At 45.1% G+C, this 11,807-nt stretch overlaps 1 protein-coding gene across 3 annotated transcripts in view; it reads left to right on the top strand.

Annotated features, from left to right (window-relative positions):
* Positions 1-8,235, top strand: part of LOC110527701 (protein FAM210B, mitochondrial) — a 33,289-nt gene extending 25,054 nt beyond the window's left edge. For 2 of the 3 annotated variants that reach the window (XM_036983190.1, XM_036983189.1), the window contains exons 2-3: positions 6,397-6,575; positions 7,133-8,235. In XM_036983190.1, the coding sequence (XP_036839085.1) occupies positions 6,532-6,575; positions 7,133-7,352 (264 nt within the window). In that variant the 5' untranslated portion in view covers positions 6,397-6,531 and the 3' untranslated portion in view covers positions 7,353-8,235. Of the gene's footprint in view, positions 1-5,778; positions 5,911-6,396; positions 6,576-7,132 lie in introns of all 3 variants that reach the window. The other variant, XM_036983188.1, reaches the window with a different exon arrangement.
* Positions 8,236-11,807: the final 3,572 nt, after the last annotated feature.

Genomic DNA, 11,807 nt, shown 5'->3' with positions numbered 1-11,807 from the left:
TCTCTCTCGCTCTCTCTTCTCGCTCTCTCTTCTCGCTCTCTCTTCTCGCTCTCTCTTCTCGCTCTCTCTTCTCGCTCTCTCTTCTCGCTCTCTCTTCTCGCTCTCGCTCTCTCTTCTCGCTCTCTTCTCGCTCTCTTCTCGCTCTCTTCTCGCTCTCGCTCTCTTCTCGCTCTCTTCTCGCTCTCTTCTCGCTCTCTTCTCGCTCTCTTCTCGCTCTCTTCTCGCTCTCTTCTCGCTCTCTTCTCGCTCTCTTCTCGCTCTCTTCTCGCTCTCTTCTCGCTCTCGCTCTCTTCTCGCTCTCTTCTCGCTCTCTTCTCGCTCTCTTCTCGCTCTCTTCTCGCTCTCTTCTCGCTCTCGCTCTCTTCTCGCTCTCTTCTCGCTCTCTCTTCTCGCTCTCTCTTCTCGCTCTCTTCTCGCTCTCTTCTCGCTCTCTTCTCGCTCTCTTCTCGCTCTCTTCTCGCTCTCTTCTCGCTCTCCTCTCGCTCTCGCTCTCTTCTCGCTCTCGCTCTCTTCTCGCTCTCGCTCTCTTCTCGCTCTCTTCTCGCTCTCTCTTCTCGCTCTCTCTTCTCGCTCTCTCTTCTCGCTCTCTCTTCTCGCTCTCTCCCTCTGTCTTCTCGCTCTCTCTTCTCGCTCGCTCTCTCCTCTCGCTCGCTCTTCTCGCTCTCTCCTCTCGCTCTCTCCTCTCGCTCTCTCTTCTCGCTCTCTCTTCTCGCTCTCTCTTCTCGCTCTCTCTTCTCGCTCTCTCTTCTCGCTCTCTCTTCTCGCTCTCTCTTCTCGCTCTCCTCGCTCTCGCTTCTCGCTCTCTGCTCTCTCGCTCTCGCTCTCGCTCTCTTCTCGCTCTCGCTCTCTTCTCGCTCTCGCTCTCTTCTCGCTCTCGCTCTCTTCTCGCTCTCGCTCTCTTCTCGCTCTCGCTCTCTTCTCGCTCTCGCTCTCGCTCGCTCTCTTCTCGCTCGCTTCTCGCTCGCTTCTCGCTCTCGCCTCTCGCTTCTCGCTCTCGCTTCTCGCTCTCTCTTCTCGCTCTCTCTTCTCGCTCTCTCTTCTCGCTCTCCTCGCTCTTCTCGCTCTCTCTTCTCGCTCTCGCCTCACTCTCGCTCTCTTCTCGCTCTCGCTCTCTTCTTGCTCTCGCTCTCTTCTCGCTCTCGCTCTCTTCTCGCTCTCGCTCTCCTCTCGCTCTCGCTCTCCTCTCGCTCTCTTCTCGCTCTCGCTCTCTTCTCGCTCTCGCTCTCTTCTCGCTCTCGCTCTCTTCTCGCTCTCGCTCTCTTCTCGCTCTCTTCTCGCTCTCGCTCTCTTCTCGCTCGCTCTCGCTCTCTTCTCGCTCGCTCTCGCTCTCTTCTCGCTCTCTTCTCGCTCGCTTCTCGCTCGCTTCTCGCTCGCTTCTCGCTCGCTTCTCGCTCGTTTCTCGCTCTCTCTTCTCTCTTCTCGCTCTCTTCTCTCTCGCTCTCGCTTCTTGCTCTCTCGCTCTCGCTCTCTCTTCTCGCTCTCTTCTCGCCCTCTCTCCCTCCTCGCCCTCTCTCTCTTCTCGCTCTCTTCTCGCTCTCTTCTCGCTCTCTTCTCGCTCTCTTCTCGCTTTCTTCTCGCCCTCTCTCTTCTCGCCCTCTCTCTTCTCGCCCTCTCTCTCTTCTCGCCCTCTCTCTCTTCTCGCCCTCTCTCTCTTCTCGCCCTCTCTCTCTTCTCGCCCTCTCTCTCTTCTCGCCCTCTCTCTCTTCTCGCCCTCTCTCTTCTCGCCCTCTCGCTCGCTCTCTCTTCTCGCTTTCTCGCTCTCGCTCTCTCTTCTCTCCTCGCTCTCGCTCTCTCTTCTCGCTCTTCTCGCTCTCACTCTCTCGCTCTCTCTTCTCGCTCTCTCTTCTCGCTCTCTCTTCTCGCTCTCTCTTCTCGCTCTCTCTTCTCGCTCTCTCTTCTCGCTCTCTCTTCTCGCTCTCTTCTCGCTCTCTCTTCTCGCTCTCTTCTCGCTCTCTCTTCTCGCTCTCTTCTCGCTCTCGCTCTCTTCTCGCTCTCTCTTCTCGCTCTCGCTCTCTTCTCGCTCTCTCTTCTCGCTCTCGCTCTCTTCTCGCTCTCTCTTCTCGCTCTCGCTCTCTTCTCGCTCTCGCTCTCTTCTCGCTCTCTTCTCGCTCTCGCTCTCTTCTCGCTCTCTTCTCGCTCTCTTCTCGCTCTCTTCTCGCTCTCTTCTCGCTCTCGCTCTCTTCTCGCTCACTTCTCGCTCTCTTCTCGCTCTCTTCTCGCTCTCTTCTCGCTCTCTTCTCGCTCTCTTCTCGCTCTCTTCTCGCTCTCGCTCTCTTCTCGCTCTCGCTCTCTTCTCGCTCTCTTCTCGCTCGCTTCTCGCTCTCTCTTCTCGCTCTCTTCTCGCTCTCTTCTCGCCCTTCTCGCCCTCTCTCTCTCTTCTCGCCCTCTCGCTCGCTCTCTCTTCTCTCTCTCCTTGCCCCCCCCCCCCACCTCTCCCGGCTCTTACCAACATATCTCTTCTCGCTCGCTCGCTCGCTCGCTCTCTCTGCTTGCTCGCTCTCTCTCAGGAAACATCACCTGAAGAGGATGGCATTCATAATTGTTTTTCTGTATAGATCATAGAACCACGATGCTATTCTGTTACCAGGTGTTAGTTCACTTCACTTACTGTAGCTCAATAACTCAATGTGTCATATCAGAGGTGACACCCAATGTTCCCTCTAAGCTGCACGCGCGCTCAGTAGCCCCAAGACTGCCGTGCAGAAATATCAGCCCACAGAGAGAAGCATGTGGCGGAAGAATCAGAATTAGTTAGGTAACATAGATAATTAAGATGTCTTATCTGCATAATATGCTTATATGATATGCTTGTTATTAGAATATATCCCTTTGGACTCTGGTGTTGGCAATTGCACTTCCTCCCTCAGCTGGGGCTCAGTCACTTGGGGCCCAGAGATGGGAGAGGTCAGGCTTGTTTTTCACATGTCCCTGGTGCTATGCAGAACATCAGAAGAGAACCGGACAGGATGGAACATTGTCTTCATATGTGAATGTGTCTTTACCTATTCTAAAACCATGATGTTCTGATTAATGGGGAACCAATTACTTGTCTCCACAATGTCTGTGCGCCAGTCACTCCCTACTTTGGCCTTGGGAAAGAGATCAGGTTTGAGACCAGATGTGTGGGGTAGTGTCTGGAACCATTCATTGTATGTCACATCTGATGTTGCACTTATCTTGGGATAGTGTATGACCTAGAGGCTCACTCCCCTCGGTGAGCTTGTCCAAGCATGTGGTCATGAAGGGGTTTTACTTGAGATGGGAGTATCTGGAGCTGACAATGGATTCATGCCATAGAATGAGTTTGTGTTTTTGTGCTGTGAAGTACCAGGAATGAGATCGTAGTCTCGTATTAGGGGCCAAACTGAACGATAAGAACAGCATTTGCTATAAATCTTGCTGTGGGATATTCCTTTCTCATCTATCAAGTCTCACCTTGTGACCCGTTCCACACATCTGTTTGTTATGTTGACTAATTTAGTAGCTACTAATTTTAGTAGCCTTTGTGTCATGGCCCTCAACGAACCATCTGAGGGTGGTTCGTCGACCAGCCATCGCTATTGCAGTGCTCGCACTAATAAAGATTCAGTTTAAGTATAACTCTGACTTGTGTGACAAGTTTGTCTCTCCTCATTTGATAATACAGAAATGAACCACCACAAGCACGAGATTGAATTCACCAACCGTCGGCTGGTCGATCTCCAAGGAATTCCTAGTCGATCGCCAAACATTTCTGTAAAAAACCCAACGATAAAGCCTTGCTTTCTGGGATAATGGTGTTGATGTGAGCCATGACCAGCCTTTCAAAGCATTTCATGGCTACAGACGTGAGTGTGAGTGCTACGGGTCGGTAGTCATTTAGGCAGGTTACCTTAGTGTTCTTGGGTACAGGAACTATGAAACATGTTGGTATTACAGACTCAGACAGGGAGAGTTTGAAAATGTCAGTGAAGACACTTGCCAGTTGGTCAGCGCATGCTTGGAGTACATGTCCTGGTTATCCATCTGGCCCAGCGGCCTTGTGAATGTTGACCTGTTTAAAGGTCTTACTCATGTCGGCTGCGGATAGCGTGATCACACAGTCATCCTGAACAGGGATTAGCCACTGGTCGCCTGGTCCTCACAAGGCACCCTGATCTTTTGCCTCGAAATCTACGTTTCCTAATCCAGCGAATCACGGGCATTGTGGCCTGGTCGGGTGTCAACAGTATATCCCTCGCGTCCGACTCATTGAAGGAAAAACTCTTCGTTCAGTTTGAGGTGAGCAATCCCAGTTCTCATGTTTAGAAGCTCTTTTCAGTCACTATGTCTATCCTATAATACCTCTATATTCCATGCCAATAATACAGATTGACGCTCTACTGCCCCTACTATATGTAATCTTTGGAAGTGTGTGTGTTCTCCCCATGCCCTGCATGCCGCTGTACATGTAATTAACCTACAGATAATGTGTCTAATCTCCCCTCCCGTTCATCTGAGTGTGTCTGTGGCCCGGGGTCACAGACAAAGTAATCACAGCCCTGCGTCATGTCTCGTGAGTGGAGCACCAGCTCTCGCTCTCTCACTCTCGTTCTCGCTTTCTTCCCCCCCAGTAGATTACATGAATAACACAACACTTTTCCAGGCAGACTCCATCTAATTAGCTGACTCAGTAGTACACTGATTCAGTATTCAATAGTTTTCAGTACCCTTGAATGAGTAGTGTGTCCAGGCTCGGTCAGGACCCCCAGGTTTAATGAATGGTTGGGAAGGATATAGTGATTTATTATTCAACATATTGGCTATGTATGATGCATATACAGTTGTAGTCTGAAGTTTACATCTACCTTAGCCAAATACATTTAAACTTTTTCACAATTCCTGACATTTAATCCTAGTAAAAATTCCCTGTCTTAGGTCAGTTAGGATCACCACTTTATTTTAAGAATGTGAAATATCAGAATAATAGTTGACAGAAATCACATTCCTAGTGGGTCAGCAGTTTACTCAATTCGTATTTGGTAGCATTGCCTTCAAATTGTTTAACTTGGGTCAAACGTTTCGAGTAGCCTTCCACAAGCTTCCCACAATAAGTTGGGGGAATTATGGCCCATTCCTCCTGACAGAGCTGGTGTAACTGAGTCAGGTTTGTAGGCCTCCTTGCTCGCGCACGCTTTTTCAGTTCTGCCCACAAATGTAATATAGGATTGAGGTCAGGGCTTTGTGATAGCCACTCCAATACCTTGACTTTCTTGTCCTTAAGCCATTTTGCCACAACTTTGGAAGTATGCTTTGGATCATTGTCCATTTGGAAGACCCATTTGTGACCAAACTTTAACTTTCTGACTGATGTCTTGAGATGTTTCTTCAATATATCCACATAATTTTCCTCCCTCATGATGCTATTTTGTGAAGTGCACCAGAGTGTCCTATGGCCAAACAGTTATATTTCTGTTTCATCAGACCAGAGCACATTTCTCCAAAAAGTACGATCTTTGTCCCCAGTTGCAAACCGTAGTCTGGCTTTTTTATGGCGGTTTTGGAGCAGTGGCTTCTTCCTTGCTGAGCGGCCTTTCAGGTTATGTCGATATAGGACTCGTTTTACTGCGGATATAGATACATTTGTACCGTTTTCCTCCAGCATCTTCACAAGGTCCTTTGATCTTGTTCTGGGATTGATTTGCACTTTTCGCACCAAAGTATGTTCATCTCTAGGAGACGGAACGCGTTTCCTTCATGAGCGTTATGACGGCTGCGTGGTCCAATGGTGTTTATGCTTGCATACTATTGTTTGTACAGATGAACGTGGTGTCTTCAGGCATTTGGAAATTGCTCCCAAGGATGAACCAAACTTCTGGAGGTCTACAATTTCCCATGATGTCAAGCAAAGAGGCTCTGAGTTTGAAGATAGGCCTTGAAATACATCCACAGGTACACCTCCAATTGACTCAAATTATGTCAATTAACCTATCAGAAGCTTCTAATGCCATGACATCATTTTTGGTAATTTTCCACGCTGTTTAAATAAACAGCCAACTTGTGGTGTGTATGTAAACTTCCGACCCACTGGAATTGTGATACAGTGAAATAATCTGTCTGTAAACAATTGTTGGAAAAATGTATTGTGTCATGCATGAAGTAGATGTCCTATCCGACTTGCCAAAACTATAGTTTGTTAACAAGAAATTTGTAGAGTGGTTGAAAAACAAGTTTTAATGACTCCAACCTAAGTGTTTGTAAACTTCTGACTTCAACTGTACATTTCATTAATACTTTTTGAATTTAACTTTTATATGTATTACCAGTATTGATCTTTCTTGTCCAGGGCTCACTTGAAAACTTGTAAATCTCAATGTGACTTCCCTGAGTTTAATTAAAGGATAAATTCTAAATTATATCTCTCTCTGACCCGACCAGGACCAGACTCCAAAGCAGGCCTCATCCAAAGGCCCTGAGGAACCCGAGGTACCGGAGGACAATCCTAGCAAGACCCAGCAGCTGAAGAAGATCTTTAAGGAGTACGGAGCTGTAGGAGTCTCCTTCCACATATGTATGTCCCTCATGTCTCTGGGCATGTTCTACCTCGCTGTGTCCAGGTACTGTATGTTGCAAGACTTCAGCAGTATTTGTCACATATACAAAAACATTACATTTGTCTTCCTAGTTGACATGGCCTGATTGACAGTAGGCTGAATACCAGAGGGATTGAGTCCAGATTATCAGCCAACTCGCAGATCTCCCTTTATTGCTGTAATGGCCCTTGGATTCAACGCCCTCCTGGCCCGCCCAGTGCTACAGTTCACTAACACACAGCATAATTGTTGTGGGAGAGACATGGGGACATTCTGAAATGGCACCATGTTCCCTATAAGTGCTCTGTTAGTACATTGCAGTGCACCATGTAGGGAATAGGGAGCCATTTTAGACGTAGTTAGAAGATAAGTGTAGAGCAGCATTCTAATGGGATGAACCATTAGAAACAGGTTTGATACATTTTATTACTTAATAGTTTGTCTTCATGAAGCATTTCAATTATCTGCGTCTTTGAGGTACAAGTTAGCAAGATCCTACAATTGCTTTGAGGACCATGATGAAATCCTGTTGAATGCTAAAGTTATATGGCTCCCTCTGCTATGTGTGTTCCTCTCCACAGTGGGATCGACATGGCTGCTATCCTGTACAAGATAGGATTCAGTGAATCTCTGGTTCAGTCCAAGTTGGCGGCGGGTACCAGTACGTTTGTCCTGGCGTACGCCATCCACAAGCTGTTTGCTCCGCTCCGTATCAGCATCACTGTGATATCAGTGCCTCTTCTTGTACGATACCTCAGAAAGAGTGGCCTCTTCAAGACACCCAACTCACCTACACACTGAGTGGCTGAGACCCCAACCTCCACTAACTTCGATAACTGAGACTTTCCAAATATGACCATTACCATTTCTGGAATCAAGAGGGAATAAGTGTGACAAATTCTTCCAACCATCCCTAGTTTTTCAACTGGAATTTCTGCAGGAGATAAAAACAGATCCAACCGAGGCTGACTTTTAACCCACCTGTAGATCAGTGGCGGTCTGTGCCGTTTAAGATGAGCGAGGATGATTTTAAAAATGTATTTCTTATGAGCATGGCCTTATTTCTATTGCAGCATTTTGGATGACTGTCATTCATATTTCATTCACCCAGTTCAATATAACAGTGATGGGTTAAGGCTACTACAATAAGGCTACTTACTACAATCCATCATGAGATTACTACAACCTATCTTATGAGAAGTTTACATTGTGAACTTTCATCAAGATCATTTTTAGTAATCAAGGTGAGACTGTAACACATTCAATACTGCCGTGAACTCTCGTGCCTGCATCTAGCTGATCTAGGTTGTAATCATTAGTCAAACAGTTGCAAACGAGAGTTTCTATTCGACAAATTCAGGTATGTTTATCCCCATTCCATTTAAGAAATGTTTTTCAACAGAATCGGTGGAATGAATACACCCCTGATCAAACGCTAACACAATTCACTTTCATAGCAGCCATATAAAAACGGCAAGATCACTTTGCTCATTGTATACTATGAATTCGGAAAGTTTTCACACCCCTTGACCTTTTCCTCATTTTGTTACGTTACAGCCTTCTAAAATGGACAAATTGTTTTTTGCCTCATCAATCTACACACACTATGCCATAATGACAAAGCAAAAGCAGGTTTTTAGATTTTTTTGCAAATGTATTAAAAATAAAAAACTGATCACATTTACATAAGTATTCAGACTCTTTACTCAGTACTTTGTTTAAGCACCTTTGGCAGAGATTACCGTCTCAAGTCTTCTTGGTTATGACCACTATTTTCAGGTCTCCAGAGATGTTCGATCGGGTTTAAGTCCGGTTTCTGGCTGGACCACTCAAGGACATTCAGAGACTTGTCCTGACGCCAGTCCTGCGTTGTCTTGGCTGTGTGCTTAGGGTCACTGTCCTGTTGGAAGGTGGACCTTCGCTCCAGTCTGATGTCTGTCGTGGAAATTCTAATCAATAATGAGGAGAGACAGGGTCAATCACCAATCAGGATATTACTTTATTCAAAATGTATTAATAGGGAAAATATAGAGCAATAACGATGGCTGATCGTCGGGGGTTGGGTTGAGAGCCCTGAGACCAACAATACAAACACCTTTTTATAACAAAGATATACCCCTTTAGTCTACATTACAAACAACAGATGTGTGGAATGGGTCACAAGGTTAGGATTTGTATAAAAAAAATATCTGCTGTAAAGATGTGCTCATTGTGTGGAAACCAGTTTCTGGCCTCTAAAACAAGGTTCCTCTCATAATTATCCATACCCGAGCCCTCTCCACCCTGGTACCTCCCGGCACAGAAACAGCAACTCAGTCCGAGACATGACAAGACCATCATAAATCAGTTGCTAGAGTTACATTTCAGAAGCTCCTCTCAGTTCACACAGACACGATAGAGTTCTAAGAACCCTATTCTGTTGCATAAAAAAAAACATTTGATGCAATAACAGTATTATAACATAATCTTGTAATTTCTCCATGATACATCCTGAGCGCTCTGGAGCAGGTTTTCATCAAGGGTCTCTCTGTACTTTGCTCCGTTCATCTTTCGCTAGATCCTGACTAGTCTCCCAGTACCTGCCGCTGAAAAACATCCCCACAGCATGATGCTGCTACCACCATGCTTCACCGTAAGGATGGTGCCAGGTTTCCTTCAGACGTGCATAGCATTCATGCCAAAGAGTTCATTCTTGGTTTCATCAGACATGAGAATCTTGTTTCTCATGGTCTGAGAGTCCTTTAAGTGCCTTTTGCCTTTTACTGAAGAGTGGCTTCCGTCTGGCCACTCTACCATAAAAGCCTGATTGGTGGAGTGCTGCAGAGATGGTTGTCCTTCTGGAAGGTTCTCCCATCTCCACAGGGGACCTCTGGAACTCTGTCAGAGTGAACATCAGGTTCTTGGTCACCTCTCTGACCAAGGCCCTTCTCCCCCGATTGCTCAGTTTGACCGGGCGGCCAGCTCAATGAAGAGTCTTGGTGATTCCAAACTTCTTCCATTTAATAATGATTGAGGCCCCTGTGTTCTTAGGGACCTTCAATGCTGCAGAATTGTTTGGTACCCTTCCGCAGATCTGTGCCTTGACACAATCCTGTCTCGGAGCTCTACGGACAATTCCTTTTGACCTAATGTCTTGGTTTTTGCTCTGACATGCACTGTCAAATGTGGGACAAAGTCTTGTCCAATCAATTGAAACTACCACAGGTGGACTCTAATCAAGATGTATAAACATCTCACCAATGATCAATTGAATCAGGATGCACCTGAGCTCAATTTTGAGTCTCATAGCAAAGCGTTTTAAATACTTATGTAAATGCATTCTAAAAACCTGTTTTTGCTTTGTCATTATGGGGTATTGTGTGAAGATTGATGAAAATAAATGTATAATCAATCAATTTTAGAATAACATGCTGACTAGACTAATTGATTTTGTCCACCCACACCAGATGCAATCAGGTCACGCAGGTTGAAATATCTAATTAAACTCTGAACCAATTATATACATTTTGGGACAGGTCGAAAAGCATTTAACATTTTATGGCAATTTAGCTAACTACCTTGCTGTTGCTAGCAAATATGTACTGAGATATAAACATTGGGTTGTTATTTTACCTGAAATGCACAAGGTCCTCTACTCCGACAATGAATCCACAGATTAAACTGTAAACCGAATTTGTTTCTAGTCATCTCTAGTCACTCTCCTTCCTTCAGTCTTCTTTTTCTTCGGACTTTATATGGCAGTTGGCAACCAACTTTAAGGTGCATTACCTCAACCAACTGGATTCTGGACATCACCCACGTGGGTATATGCACCTAAAAACCAATGAGGAAATGGGAGAGGCAGGTCTTGCAGCGTGTTGAGCGTCACAAATAGAACCAAGTTCTACTTTAGCGCCTGGCTACGCAGACGCTCGTAAGCAGTGTGGATGCAATGATTGTATAATATGTATGTGTACATTTATGTTGAGCATGTGAGGCTGTAATGTAACAGTGTAAAAAGTCAAGGGGTCTGAATACTTTCCGAATGCGGTGTGTATATAATTCCATCTCGAACTACCTATGCGCTCTGTTCCCTGTTCCCTTCGCGTGTGGACTTCTGTGCACAACACATCAGCTGCCAAACCTTCATATCATGACCGCTAACCACTACACACAGCCTACATTGTTGTCATGTCATAGTAAACCTACCTACTAGAACTAACGTGTTATTCAACCCGCTAGCTACAATCACGCAGTGTAGTCAGAACGCAGTTTAGCAGTTACACCGATGGGACCCTGTGGCAATAAATGAATAAAACCAAAATCTTACTTTAACTTGGAAGAGTTCCAGTGTTGGATAGCCATAGCCAGCTAGTTAACGTAGCATCCCTTTCTGTTTAAGTAGGATAAACTGGCTAGCTGCATTCAACTAGCTAAGTGAATGTTTAAAATAATACAACCAAATATAGCTAGCTCTTTCTCTCTTGCTTCTCCTTCATTTTTTAAGATATGAATTTGCTCATCTATTGTCTTTCTCTACTCACCACATTTTATGCACTGCAGTAGCTTATGCTTTCAGTACTAGAGTTATTCTCTGATCCTTTGATTGGGTGGATATGTCAGTTCATGCTGCAAGAGCTCTGATAGGTTGAAGGACATCTTCCGGAAGTTGTCATAATCACTGTGTAAGTCTATGGAAGGGGGTGAGAACCATGAGCCTCCTAGGTTTTGCATTGAAGTCAATATAACCAGAGAAGGACAGATGCTAGCTGTCCTCTGGCTACACCATAATGCCACCCTACAGAGTGCTGCTGAGGGTATTGTAGACCATTGCAAAGCTGTATTAATTAATTGTTTGGTGACATTAATATATTTAGCATAGTTTTATGTAAAAAGGTTAACTTGGTTTCATTTATTTGTATTTTGATGAAATTCTTTGAGGATGCTCCTCCCCTTACTCCGAGGAGCCTCCACTGCTGTAAATATCCATATATATGTTTTCCTTTACAAACTAAAGTACAGTAGTTGGTCCTCAATATATGTTTTAAGATTCTATGCAGTTGTCATTGTGTTTTCAGGCCATTGTGTTTCACCTTAGCTCCTGCTTCCTTTTTTGTAACAGAAGTAAGTAAATTATTATCTGAATTATTGGAACAAAATATGAAAGAAAGTAATATGAATTCACTGTTACAGGTTTATCATTTATTTTATAAATACAAATTGAGTTGAAATTCATCCACTCATGACCATAAATAAAAAGACAACAAAAGGGCCATC

This window comes from Oncorhynchus mykiss, chromosome 7 (assembly GCF_013265735.2).
Source record: "Oncorhynchus mykiss isolate Arlee chromosome 7, USDA_OmykA_1.1, whole genome shotgun sequence".
NCBI lineage: Eukaryota > Metazoa > Chordata > Actinopteri > Salmoniformes > Salmonidae > Oncorhynchus > Oncorhynchus mykiss.
Note: the sequence above shows the minus strand (reverse complement) of the source record. Positions and strands in the feature narration are given on the sequence as shown.